The sequence below is a fragment of the Micrasema longulum genome, unplaced genomic scaffold, assembly GCF_059751315.1.
Source record: "Micrasema longulum isolate JH-2025_06_02 unplaced genomic scaffold, ASM5975131v1 h1tg002243l, whole genome shotgun sequence".
Classification (NCBI taxonomy): Eukaryota; Metazoa; Arthropoda; class Insecta; order Trichoptera; family Brachycentridae; genus Micrasema; species Micrasema longulum.
The window spans coordinates 226485-241818 of record NW_028279402.1 but is presented as its reverse complement, the minus strand read 5'-3'; the positions used below and the strand labels follow the sequence as shown (position 1 = coordinate 241818).

The 15334-nt window shown below is 31.3% G+C and overlaps 1 protein-coding gene across 1 annotated transcript in view; it reads left to right on the top strand.

Annotated features, from left to right (window-relative positions):
- Window positions 1–14588, top strand: part of LOC148272678 (rho-related GTP-binding protein RhoE-like) — a gene marked incomplete at its 5' end in the record, with an annotated part of 47638 nt that extends 33050 nt beyond the window's left edge. The window contains 2 exons of the mRNA XM_088239734.1: window positions 8912–9055; window positions 13390–14588. Coding sequence (XP_088095860.1) covers window positions 8912–9055; window positions 13390–13470 — 225 coding nt within the window. The remainder of the gene's footprint in view (window positions 1–8911; window positions 9056–13389) is intronic.
- Window positions 14589–15334: the final 746 nt, after the last annotated feature.

Genomic DNA, 15334 nt, shown 5'->3' with positions numbered 1-15334 from the left:
TCAAATATAAAATTAACACATTACAACAGCGATGAAGAACATTTAAGAGAAGGTAATATAGAAGTCCAGGCATCTACGGGGCTTATGACCTGTCAATGGCTGGTTAAAGTGGCCACTCTACACACTGTGTAACATTCACCATTCTGCCTATATTTGAACATCTATTTTCCTTCAATTCTTTCATCTGTTGATGTTTGTGAAGGTAAAGAGCCGAAACCTTTATTTATGCGGGTGAGATTCATCTAATTGAATTATTTCACCTACATACTAGGCAACGCCTGAAAATATTATTTTTTCAATTTCTATACTTCTTCATGGACCAGGTAATTTATCAACAATATTTTGAGTTTGTCCAAATGTTTGTAGACAAGGACTGAATTCAACTCCCTGGGGAGCTGTTTATATTAACGTATTACAACAGAGATGAAAAACATTTAAGAAAAGGTAATATAGAAGTCTAGGCATCTACAGGGCTTATGACCTGTCAATGGCTGGTTTTAGTGGCCACTTTACACACTGTGTAACATTCACCATTCTGCCTTTATTTGAACATCTATATTCCTTCAATTCTTTCATCTGTTGATGTTTGTGAAGTTAAAGAGCTGAAACCTTTATTTATGCGAATGAGATTCATCTAATTGATTATATGATTATAATCTAATTGAATCCAGTCCTTGTCTACAAAAATTTGGACAAACTCAAAATATTGTTCAAATATAAAAGTTAATGTTGCATTTTTCGCACATTCGCCGTTGTTCCATGATCCCGGCGAAATGATGTGTAAAAGGGAGGAATATTGACAATGTAATTATTTCTTGCCCTTGTTACATAATATCTAGTCCCTGAGCAGGGGGATGACTATGTCCTGATAATAATATAGTTTGAAAAAGAAATAACGTGTTCTCAATATACTCAATATTTACTAAAAAAATAAAAAAAATACGATTCGATTTATATCGTTCAATTTATCTTTTATTCGTTGGAAACTGAAATAAAATTCTAAAAAAATTGATAGTGAATGTTCGATACAAAAAGTTATATATCGAAACTTTTGTCACAGGAATATATATTCCTGAGCTTTTTTCCATTTTTTACTGCACGGTATGAAAATTATTACTCCTACCATTAATCACTCCCTAATCTATAAAGGCTAGTCTACTTTACAGGGGTTGTGAAACGTATACTCAATATTCTAGAAATAATTAATCTGGAACATATAAATAGCAGGAAGGAAGTAATATATTTATATAAACGTCCATGGGGATTTTTTTTAGTAAAGTAGTAACAAACTACAACGGAGATGTCGAAGATTGAAAAAAATATATCGAAGTCTTGGTATTTACAGGGCATATGACATGTCATTGGTTGGTTTGAGTGGCCACTTTACACACTGCGTAACTTACATTTTTTTCCTTTGTTTGAACATCCATACTTCTTTCATTCTTCCATCTGTAGATGTTATTGAAGTTAAACAGCTGAAACCTTTATTTATACACCCCCTAAGGGAATTATTAAAGATGGAGAATAATTTAGAGAAGGAAATATGGAAGTCTAGGCATTTACAGGACTTATGACCTGTCCTTTAGCTGGTTTATGTTTGCATTTTATACACTTTGATAAATTATATAAATATTTTAAAATGTTAAAAAGTAATAAATGATAAAAATACAAAAATAAAGTTATGAATATAATATGAACATGCGTAAGTAATAAATAATTTGTTTTTTTGCATGGGTAACAACAAATTCAAAAGTTAAATTTATTTTTGAGGCCTTCCACGTTTAGTGCTAATCTTCATTTTTTTATTCACACTAATTGGTGCAAAGGGCACTGCATTACTCTTCCAATCAATTCCAACGGTCGGGTCGACCCGTTTTCTTACCACACAAGTGGTCTCGATTCGATTCCCGATATGGTTGACACGAAAGATTAAACTTAAAATATTTTATTGCCCAATAATATTCCATAGTCCTTGGAGACTGATTATTTAAACATAATGTTACAAAAATGCTTACGATTTGCTGCGGTTAATCTACCGATGCAGTGCCCTATCCACCATTAGGTGCAGAAAAGGAATGATGATTGTGATAATCATGTTTGTGTTAGTATTTTGCACATTACCGTGCAAAAAACGAAAAGGTGTAAAAGCAAATTATACAAAAAAAAAAGCACTTTCACAATAGGGAAATATCACACACTACGAATACCAACAAAACTATATGAAATGGATTAAGAATAATTCATTGTACTTTCAAAATCAATATGGATATTGTGAAGAAATGTTTTCATCCATAATTGTAAAAAAGAAATTTAATAAAAATACGTTGCAAGAAAAACGCGACGTGTTTGGCCTTGGTTTCTGCGACGTCAAGCAAATTTCAATGGCAGGGACAAATAAACATGAATCGTGACGCGTTAGAGGCGTGGCCAATGGAATGACCGTTTTTGCGGAAATCCAATTATAAATTTAAAAACATTTTTTATGCCACTAGCAATTTTCTTTTTACTGGACAGTATTTCAAAGACCTTTATTACTTAAATTTAAAAAAAAAAAAAACGTGATATTTCCCTATTTTCAAAAAAGTTCAATTTCAACTTAGTTCAAAGATCGTTTTTTTTTTAAACGAAGCATATAAACTTCTATCGTTTTATTTCCGATACAAGCAGGCTTTTTAAATTTGAAAGGTTGTATTAATTCGCCCCTGTAAGCAGGGCCACATTAAGAGATCCAGGATCCAGATCCAACCAATTTTTGAAAACACATCTAGACAAAAGGTGCTCTTCATAACATACTTAAAAATTAAATCCGGTAAATTTTCAGCGTTTGCACTTGACAAAAATGTTTTGTGTACAAATTTTGTAGACAAAACTGGAAGCAAATATTTTCAGGCGTTGCCTTCATAGGTAGGAAAAATAATTAAATTATATAAATCTCATCCACATCAATAAAGGTTTCAGCTCTTTTACTTCACAAACTTCAACCGATGGAAGAACAGAAGGAATATAGATGTTTTAATATAGGCATAATGGTAAATATTTACAGTGCGCAAAGTGACCACTTAAACCAGCCAATGACAGGCCATAAACCTTGTAAATGTCTAGACTCCTATGTCAAAATGTTATTTATCTTTATTATATTTATTTTGAGTAATTATATTATTCTATTCGACGAATATTTATAATTTGTACAGGTTTATATGTCTTCGTTGAATTATCTTATAAATAAATATGTATGTCAAATTTAAGATATTTTTTGAACCCGAGTATAAACAGCAATATATTTAAGTTAGTATACCTGTATTTTTATTTACTGTTTTTCTATTTATTTCATATAATTTTTAATTTATACATAATTTTTATTTTCGAAATTATATAAAATACTGAATAACTATAACAGTGTAGGTCACCTCCAAACACAAAAACTAGTCTCTTCTTAAAAGAATTCCAGTTTTAATGATTAACTAAATATATAAAAGAAGATTGTAACAGGAAAAAAACATGTATCATTTTATGTAACTATGTACATATATATTGATTAATAATAAATTTTAAATTATTTAAATGCGACTAAATAATATTATTGTGATAACATTGTTCGGTAAAGCTCATAAGCCCTGTAGACGCTTAGACTTATATTATTCCCTTCTCTAAAATGTTCTTCATCTCGGTTGTAATACATAAGTTTTATTTTTTCGGTCGGGGGCTTCCCTAAAGTTTGGGCCGCCCGGCCGGGGCCTGTGGCGGTAAAGCGGCCCTAGCTGTAAGTACTCATCTCTCGTAAAGTACACAAGTAGTGTTTCAAACTCTACCGACACTCGAAAAACGTCAAATAAATCACGCATCGCCATCGAATCTATTATACTCAGAGGTAAATAATGTTTCAAAAGGCGCACCACGTTCGTAATATCTGGAGACGATACTAAAGTAGTATACCCGCAAATTATGTAAAAAACATATTTTAATACATGCCACTTTCAATGTAGAATATCAATGAGCCTCTTTTACATTTTGTCAGAAAATCATTATCTACTCAACGCTCCCGAATTTTGAGTGAAATCCTTGTAAATTTCAAATACTTGACGTAAATCTTTTTGACTGTTATTGCTACCATGAAGCGATGTAGGCATGTAAAATACTTGACAGTTTAATATTTCATTGTGAATTTATTTTGGGCGCTCATAAAAGATATTCTAATGGGCTAGCTTTAAAATATCGATTTAGATTTATTATTTCCAATTAAGTCGGATTGTAGTCCATATACGTACTACTCCAATTCAAATCCGAAGTTCCTATAGTGTGAGAACCTCGGACATATATTACGTTTGCGACGACTTATTAAAATGAGTCAAAATAAAGAGAAAATACACAATGTAATTATACAAGGAAAATCGGCCAAGTAATTCTTGTTTGCCGGAAAATCTAAATTTAAGTCTGAATTTGTTCCAACAGAAAGGGACAGCAATTTTGATAAAGGAATATGTAAGTCTAGTCATTTACAGGGCTTATGACATGTCGTTAAAAAAATAAAAAATATTTATTCATTTTGGTATATGTTTTATCACTGAGGTACATTCACGGAGACTGGATCGCCGTACACGAGCAAACCACGAGCCCACTGCGTGATATCGCATGATTAGCTCATTTCGCACCATGGCAAAAATCTACACGGCACGATAAAATACAATACGGTGGATCGATATTTATTGTATTATAATTACTTTTTTATTTAACGCAATAAGCAGTACACCATGAGACCGACTAATCTTTAGTCGATTTTCTTTTGCAGGACTTTGACCTAAGTGGTGCCGTGGCTAGTGTTGCGAACTTACGGATCAGAGGTCCAAGGTTCGAACCCCACTCCACCCCAACTTGATTTCCATTTTCTAATAATGAGTTATTTACTAGTCGTTGAAAATGGTCACTGAAATTAAAATATTTGGGTAAATCGTAAGAACGCAAATATTAAAATAAAAAAAACATAAAACTACTCCTTTCAGTAGTAGTTTAGTCGCCTTCTGTTTGATGCGCTTTCTGGAGTATTCTTAATTCTATGTTGTAATTCTAAAGTGTGTTTGTTTGTGTTTCCTTCACGTCTCAACGGAGTGACGGATTGACATATGTTTTTGCACAAGGATAACTAGAGAGGTGAGGAGAAAAATAGGATACATATTTTTTATCCTAAATTAAAAAAAGTTTATTTAAAAAAACAAATCGACAATGAGTTATATTATTTTAAAATGAGAAGGTGGTAAGGTGATGTGTCAAAAATAATCAATTCGAAGCCAATTGTTTCAATTTGAAAAATTGTTACATATTACCTATAGAATAGAATTTTAGAATTGTGAACAAAATAACGATATTACGTCACAAGTATTTATTTCAAAGCGTGGAAGACCAAACTACTTTCAATCCCGATAAAATGTATCATTCCATCGGAAAAAAAATTATTGAGACAGGACAAAACTAATTAATTACCTAAATAATTTATCCCCTATACCACGTGAGCGAAGTTGCGGGTGAAAGCTAGCATTAATATATATATCATTGAGATATAATATATATAGATAGCACTCCATACATATCCGACCTAAGAAGTTGCCCCCAAAGAAAGGAAATGGCCAGCGGCGGGAGCAAGTGTCACACGTCATATTACGTCGACTTTGGCAAGCAGAAAAAGAAAAACGTAGAACAGTAAAAAGCACGGACTGTTTACATCTTTCTACTCTAAGTTATATTTAGTATGTCGCTCTTTTCCGCGTACGCGTCACTTTTGTTTATAGTTCACTACACGCCCGACTATCTGAGCAGGATAGAGACAGAAGATAGCTTACGACTAGTAACATTTTAATAATCCATTTTTTAGCATTAAAATAGATATTTTAAACAAGTATTTGATTGAAATAAAAACATTACTTACCGGTGAAAGGTTATACCATCGCCTTTTCTATCTTTTTCTGATCGATTTGTATTTGCGCACATATATGCATTTTAGTAATTGCGAGGAGACAAAAGTTCAAAAGTAGCTGGCGAACGCTAGCAACAGAATAAAGCCCGTTTTATTAAACATATGCCAATTGGCCGCAGGTTGAGAGACCATATTTCGAACGCTCGTGCTTACTTTAGTTATATACCTCAATGATATTTACACTTTTTTAAAGAAACTAAAATTATTTACTGTACTTGAAGAATCTTTTGGGTGATCTCGTGTAAGTTGGGTAAGGAACAAATCTAATATACTCGGGATCACCTAAAAATATACACATCAAAAACTAAACGTTAAAAAACAAATTTTACACAACAAACGATTTTTGTCAGAATGTTTTTAATTTTGATTTTTCGACAAAAAAAATGTCTTATATTTTCAACGTACATGGTATGTCAGTAGACAAACCTACATTAAAAATATTTTTATTAGTTGATTTCGAATTCCGTGGAGTCATATTGTCCTTGATCGACTAAACATTACACTTGAGTACAATTGAACGTAGTTATGCAGAAAGCAGCGAGTTCACAATTTAAAAAAAATAGATATTGATATTATCAAGTGTAGTAAGGTCAATTTTATGTTCTGCAAAAACAGCCAGTCTACTTTCATACAAAAAAATGTAATAATCACCTTCTGAAAAAAGGGTTAATCACAAAAAAACCGCATTTTACAATTAGCAGAAAATACCCACAGCACTAGAATTTTTTTACGGTATAGATGCTGATGGGAAGATTAATGCTTCTTGAAATCTAGTTCTCCAAAACAAATTAAATTGGGTAAAATATAAGTGGTTTTTTTTTATAAATTCATTACATTATATCTGTAATAAAATAAGGTTTTAATACAGAACGTTATCTCATATATTAAAAGTTTGAATGGGTTATCATTCAATTTTAAATTAGTTCTTCAAAATGCATATTTTGGGTAGCGTGGTCAGCCAGACTTTAAAAAACACAAAAATTCCTTTGACACATAATTAAATTATTTTTAAAGTTATTAAAACAAAGTAGTTTAGTGATTCTATACAATTAAGTATCTTAATATAAATATAAAACAAAATGTTCAATACATAATAACACAACATACATCAAAGTTTTACTAGGGCTTGCTGTTTTCTACAAAATGCGCGTCTTAGGTTGTGTGGTCAGCCAGACTTTAAAAAACATTAAAACTGGTCAAATACATTTTTTTTTGTAGTATGTTATATTTTTGTATTATTATTTTGTATATTGTTTTGATTATTGTGTATATTGTTAAATATGTTAATAAGTGTTTTTGTTTTATATACAGAAGAGTCTCGACTTAACACGAAATTTTCTAACAATTCAGGACATAAAAAAATTATAATTGTGCTCCATGATAGAAGTTCGTATTTTGTGCATTTAAAAAATAAAAAATAATGTTTGAAAAAACAAACGTTCGCATTATTCATCATTTGTCAAAGTAAAAAACATTCAAACTATTGTGTAGATTTGATTATTCACTCTTTTCAAAAAAGTGCTATTTTCTCTGGCTGGCTGCATTCTGCATAAGTACGTTTAATTTTTAATTTAATTTCGTTATTATTATTATAGTTGCATCATTTATAAAGCGCCATTTTTGTGAAAGTCGCCTCAAGGGCGCTGTACAGTAAATAAATATCTCAGCACGTCTTGCAGCTACAGAGCGCATAGACTCTTGGGATTCTAGTTCTTCCTTTCCAATGAGGAAGTTCAGTGTCCTTTTATTATTATTTTATTTGTTAATAGACTATTAAACTAAGCCAAATTTTTTTTTACATATCGCATTATCAGCGCTATGATTTTTTAAAGTTTTGTATTACTGAAATAACTCCGCGTGCGACGTCAGATGTTGTTCTCTGTTAGTTTTTCCGATTCTTTTACAGTAAGCCAACCGGATATCCTTCACAGCTTAATGGTTGGCTCATATGAACCATTGACGTCGATCAAAGTAGTGCGTTTTTATTAAAATATATTTTTATTTTTTTTCGTACATTTTTAAGAGACTTCGCCGTACAATTTAGTGCTCTAGTTTTTACCGCACAAGAAAACATTTTTCGTATCCTATTTCCTGTAGGACTGATGTTCCTAATTATGATATATTTCAATTATAACAGATAGAAGCTTGATTACAGCACGTCTTGCAGCTACAGAGCGCATGGACGTAAAGTAAGCTTGCTCCCATTTACATTATGTTTAAATTTGACCGTGAAGTTAAGTGTTTGAATAATATGAAAATAAATATTTTAAAAACTCATTTTAAAAAATAGCAGTCAGATCATAACAAGTCTTGCAGCTACTGAGCGCATGAACATGCCCATAATACACGCTTCACGTATAATGATGGTTTGATGGTACCAAAAGTATGTAATAAGCATGGAAATAAAACTCTCAAAAATTTAGTACCGAGCATTTTTAATTTATTGCCGAAAGAACTTAAATTTAACTCACATTGTAACAAGAGCAAAATAAGAAAGTGGCTACTTGATCAAAAGTTTATATATGAATAGTAGCTTATGTGTAAATATTTTAATTTTTCGTATATTTTCTTGTATTTAAAAAATAAATGTATATATTATTATTTGTATAAACATGTATATTCTGATCTTTCTGACTGTTAATTTTTATCTGTTATTCATTGTTTTTTATAAATTTACATAATATTATTAAGTGAGTATATATATAATCTTCACTAACAAGCTACAGAAAGTGGCTTGGTGGGATTTTAGTTTTAGTAAAAATATAACAAGTGATTTTTTTTTTAAATTGTAAAAATGTATAATTATATTATTAAAATAAAATTTTTTTAAAAAAATGTTGAAATTCTAGACCCCATTTACAAAATTTATAAAGTTGTATAAAATTGTCATATTCGTTCATAGCATAGACAAAATAGACTGATCTTTTAAATTTGGTTATTTTTTAGGCTTTAGCTGTCAGCAGACAATTGGGGGCAACAACCTACGTAGAAACCTCGGCCAAAACTTCAGCAAAAGGGGTGAAGGATGCCTTCGAGGTCGCAGCCCTGGCCGCTTTGGGGAAACTCAACAAGAACCACGCACAAAAACAGGTACATTTGACATCTTTATTTATGCTATTACTATCGGGCCCGCCATTCTCCGAGACTTGTTTGTTAGATGACAGATACAGACTCTAGATAAACGTGGATTAACCATTTGATACACACCATAATATTTTACATTTTACAGGTCTTACTTTTTATTTTATCTTTAAGTTTTAACGTTTTTAATTTTAAGTTTGTAAGTAAAAATTCTTGATGGAAGTTCATTGTAATTTATTATATAAATAAAATACCAGTGATACTTTAATCCACAAATTTGGAAGATTACCTCTGTTTTGTATTAATACATTGAACTCTTTAATGAAGATACCAGTCTCGAAGATGTCGCGAAAGCGATGAAACCGGTCACTGGATTTTCCAAATTTGTGGATTAAAGTATCACTCGTCTTTTATTTATAAAATTGTTTTTTATTTTAACTTTTAATTTTAATTTTTAATTTTAATTTTTATTTTAACTTTTAATTTCAACGCTTAATTTTTACTTATTCATATGTACATCTACTACCTGCATCTAATTAATTGTTTTTGGTTGTGAATTTTTACCAGAAATATAAATGTTCATGGAAGCAGAGAGAGGGGGGAGGAAAGGGTAGTTGGAGCTATACAATGTCTTCTCCCTTTTATGTTCTTTGTATTTAATATTATTATTTTTGTATTATATTTTTTAGAATTTAATTATTTTTTCCCTCTCCTCCTGCATTCATAATAAATTTATGTGAAATCTGTAATTGGTCTAACTTTTTTTAATTGTTCTTTTGTACCTTGTATTTACATGAAGACTGTATGATTTCCTTAATAAATAAATAAATGAATATACATGCCACTCGCACGTGTTTATTTGAGTCTAGACGGGTGAAGAATAGTTATGAGTGTGAAATAGAATCAGAAATCTGGACGTGTCTTTTTGACTCGATGGCTACTCTTAGGTAAAAAAATTATAGTGGTTGATATTTTCGCCTACCATGCTTGAGATCCTTAGATTCGATATCTGGGAGGGTGAATGTGGAATACTAAATTAAAATGTATTTTTCATAACTTCCTCCATATCATTGTCACTCTCCAATGACCCGTCTTTGTCGTATCGTTAACTCAAGACAAGATCTGTACTTTTTTGTTTATGTTTACAGCGATTTAAACAAGCACTAAATAAATAGTCCAGAACTTGTCTTGATGTCCCTTATGTTTGTCAATGCTTTTTTTTTATATTTTAAATGTTTTTAACTATTCTTTTATTGTAATATTAGACCCTTTAAATTACATAAATGGACAATGTCCGTTAATAAATAAATATAAGTCTTTAAATTTATTTCAACACAGAGGGAAAACGTTTTTTGAGAAGGGAATATGGAAGTCTAGGCATTTACAGGGCTTATGACCTGTCATTGGCTGATTTAAGTGGCCACTTTACACACTGTGTAACATTCACCATTCTGCCCATGTTTGAACATCCACATTTCCTCAACTCTTACATTCGTTGACTTTTGTGAAGTAAAAGAACTGAAACCTTTTATCACGTGGGTGAAATTCATCCGGCTGAACCAAATCACCTACTAGGCAACGCCTGAAAACAATTTTCCAATTTTTATACTTCTCCTTTTACCAGGTAGTAATTCGACAATGTTTGAGTATGTCTGAAATAAATTTAAACATGAACAACTCCCTAGGGAGAAAATCCAGCCAGTCTGCAAGCATTTGGACATACTTAAACATTGTTAAATATAAATGAATTTACTAGATGCAGCATTAAGCACCCGTCTTGCGTTTCATTCGACCTTAGTTCCGGGACCCATTTTGTATTAACAAATTACAACAGGGATGGAGAACATTATAAAAAAAAGAATATGAAAGTCTAGGCGTTTATAGGGCTTATGACCTGTCATCGGCAGGTTTAAGTAGCCACTGTATAAAAGTCACAATTCTGCCTATGTTTGAACATCTGTATTTCTTCAATACTTCCGTCTGTTGATTTTACTGAAATTAAGGAGCTAAAACCTTGTTGTGAAGAGATTCATCTAATTTAATTCTTCCACATACTAGGCAACGCCTGAAAACAATTTTTCAATTTTTAAACTTCTTGGACCAGTTGGTTTTATCACAATACTAGATTTCACCCTCTAGAGTTTAATAGTATAATGACTCTCTAAGGGAGTGAAATCCAGTCTTTTGTCTAAAAACATTTAGACAAACTTAAAATATCGTAACTTAACTTGTAGTCAGTAAACGTGAAGCAATCTAAAATAGCGTGACACCCAGTTTGAATGTACAGTAAACTGGCATAGACAGTTAGTCTTTTTTCTACGCGTTCTGCACGCCAACGCTCATTTTTCGGAACATAATTTCAAAACTGTCGTTCTATGAAGCATCAGCTCTATTTAATTATACCTCAGTGTTCCATATCTTCTTGTTCTCATCTGTTGACAAGCCTCTAAACTAAAATCTTAGCGAGTTGTTACTTTTAGATTATATTTGACAGGGATATAATGGTGATTTGTAATGCGAAATACTAATAAATCTTGTTAAAAACTATAAAAAAAATATTATATACAGCCAACAAAGCGCATGTTTATTTGTGTATATTATTTGCCCCAAAATATGATACTCTGACGAGCGAACGCGTCCCTTATCCAATTATCCACATTTCATATTTAATTCGATTAAGGATGTAAACGATCCATTAAAGATATCCAAAATGTCAGCATACCCATATTTTACTCTACAATATGGAATAGGAGCATGTTTATTAGGGTTATGTGCTAAAACACATATTTTGATTCCCATTTTCCCCCAATTGGGTATTGTCTATACTCCAATCTCCCTTCGTTGAAATTTGCCTGTTGATAAAACACAAATTTTCTACAAATATTTAGTCAAGATTGTATGGGAATCAAGTTTCCTTTTGTTATACAGGATGTTTAGTAGCAAATGTCACATTTTAATTTTCAATTGCTTTAGCGAGAGAGGCGTGGGACGTTTAAGTTGCAGATACTGCGAAATTTTTATTTGCAATAGATTGGTGGTCGAAAGAGACGCATGCGATTACTATCGAGGCGTTTGTTCGCTTGCTGCAGCTAAGTGTAAGTTCTGTGATCGTTACATTTTTTGCCGAATAAGTGAAGTGTTTTTAACGAAGTTACTCGGGTAACCAGATTTAGGGTTTTAAAGACAGCTGTCAACAGACGTCGCCAAGGTCCAGCTCCATCTGTTTTAACTGATGAAAACATCCAGCGTGTGATTCAGTGGGAAAATCCGCAGACATCACTAACAAGGCTGTCGTTGATTTTAGGAGTCGCTTAATCAACACTGAATTAAATAACGAAGAAAGTACTAAAGTATCATACATGTAAAATCCAAATAGTCGAAAAATTTAACCACAATGACATCAGAAACAATTGTGTTACGCCGAAAGGAAGACTTTTCTACGGAAACACGACCGAGCAACATATTTTACAGTAATAAATCACAATAGGGAAATATGTATCACGTTTTTTTAAAAACCTTTTTAAAGTTACAAGTGTATGATAGACTGTCAAGTAAAAAAAATATTGCTAGTTATCAGCGCATAAACTTTCAATCTCTCACTTCTTTAAAATGTTCTTCACAATCCTTGCGCTCCAAAATATCTTTCTGAGAATTTCATTTACCTTTCTGATCATGGTCTTTTGCTTCTTTCTTTTCAGGGGAGAATACTTTCCATTCCTCAACATAACACGTCATTTTTCAACTATTTATTTTTCGCCCAAGCTGCTTGGAATGAGCTACCACTTCATATAAAAAATGCACCTTTTCTAGCCACCTTCAAGAAACGCCTGAAACATTATTATATATCCCCAGAATCCCGAACTTCTAGAGTTTTTACTAATTTTCTTTCTTCTCAAATATATTTTTTATCCCTTTTTCTTTCCTTGGTTCCTCTTTCTCTCTTCTTCCAAACTCATTATCTGATCCCACATTCCTCATAATTTAAATACGTATAACATTATGTACCAGATCTATAAAATATATATCAATGTTAATATGTTTAAGCCTTACCTTCCAATTAAAATACAGCTATTATTTTTAATTAGTTAGCTTTTTAACAATATTTTATTTTATCATGTGTATGTATCTTTTGATATATATTTATGGTTTTTAGGACAAAATTTTCACAATCTCTTCTTTTGGCCAGTCTGTTTTTTGGTTGGCCGGAAGATATTGCTTTTAGCAATAAGTTCGCCAAAGGACTTATTCTTTGTACTTGAAGTTTTAAATAAATAAATCATTTCACCGTGTCTTGCGATTTTTTCTTTGTTTTCTTATTTTTCAATCTTTTCTGTTGTTTTCAGAAGCAGGTAGGGCGCAGCAAGAGCAAACGTGACCTGAAGGCCGAGCTGAAGGGAAGAGCCAAGAGTTGCTGCGTTATGTGATCCCTAGCTGGCGGTAGCAGCTCATCGGCTCCACCGGGGCACGAACTGTGAACCGCCTTCTTCTACTGAGGAACTCCCTGCTCCGCTAGAAAGAGAATACTCTGAAGAGAAATTTCTTCACTTTGAAGTCAAAATTCCTTGGATTCTCTAGACATTCTTCACGTTTAATCTATATATATTTATACGAATTGGTAGAGAAAACCTCTGCTCTGAAGTCGAAATTCTAAATATTTATCTAGTTAATGGCAAAATTCACAAAAATATATCGAATTTGAAGCTGGAACGAAAGTTGAAGAAAATATTTAAAGTTTCGAAGTAATATTTTTCTCGATTTGAATGAGAAAACTGTCAACTAATAATTACTCGTTTGTCTTTTGAGACTTTGTTTTGACAAACATTTTAAAATGAGTTGAATATGAACGTTTTTATATTACTAGGTTTCAGCTCAACGATACTAAAGCTAGGTTAATTAATTAAATGTATTTCTTTATTTTTCATTTTACAACACAATAAAACAAACTTTAATCTTTAAGCCTCCATTTAAATCATTCTATAACACGCAACTTAACTTTGACTGATGTGAAATTTTACACTGATGATTTTCCTTCTATATGAAAAAATTTTCCCCAGGTATGTGTCGTCATAAATGTGTACATTTAAACGCTATGACTTTAAAACAGCCCAATATGTTTTTGTTTTTGGAATAATAAAGATTTATTATTTCATATTCTGTCTTCAGACTCTTGTCTGTTTACTAAAAAAAAGTTCAGTTTAATAAATTGACGGAATATGTTGCCTGAAAAAAATCGATAAAACCGATAAATTATTTTTAGAATACAAAAAAGCAACGATTATGTTTTTCAGCTAAGAACATTTTTAATTTAACTTGACAAGACAAAAATACACGTACAAGGCTAGCACGGCAATGTTATTTAATAAATTGAACAACAAATCTAGTATTTATTATTTATTCACACGCCTGCTCAGAAACTACATAAACTTAGCAATTACATATTTTGCAATTTAATATGAAGGTATATTTTTAACCGAAAAATGCTTATGCACGTATTCAGAGACAAAATTCATGTTGAAAAGGGTACATTCTAATCTAATATGGAGTAAATAACTTGGATATGAGACAAATTGAATGTACTTTCCTCTCCTTGCGTTTAGTATCTGAATATGGGTATTAATGTGTTCTGAGTACAATTATCGCTTTTTATTTTTAATTTTATGTTTGTTTATTTTTAATACAACATCAATTCACAATTCACGAATTGCGTATCTACATTTGTAATAACTTGAAAAAATGGCAAGGCTCTCTGAGGGCGTTTAAATATGTTAAATTAAATTAAAATAAAAAAAATAATATACTTATTAAGAACACATTATTTTTAATCAAGGTGTAAATCTAAGTGGTATGAAAATAACAATTTTTATACGTATTTCAAAAGCTGTTCATTCACCCCCATTTTACGATCATTGTGACAATTGGCTTTGTATCTTGAGAGTCGTTGTAACTACCTTAATAAAAATATAAATATGTAAGGTAATATCTACATTCTTATGTCTTGTATATAATATGACTTTAAAAATAGCCGAGCTAATGATACGGCTTGTAAATACATTTAAAATGGTTCCAAGAATAAAAAAACTAGGAAGAACTGATATTAAAATTAAAATATCAATGTGCACTTCCGGTAAGTATGTCATTTATAGCAAATTTAATTAATATTATCAGCCGGAAAAGAGAGCGCAGAAAAGAGTTCTAAAACTATTCACTGTATATTATCTAGATTAATAATTTGTTTATTTCACATGTTGCTTCTTAATAAAAAATTGTAAAAATATTTTTAAAAAATAT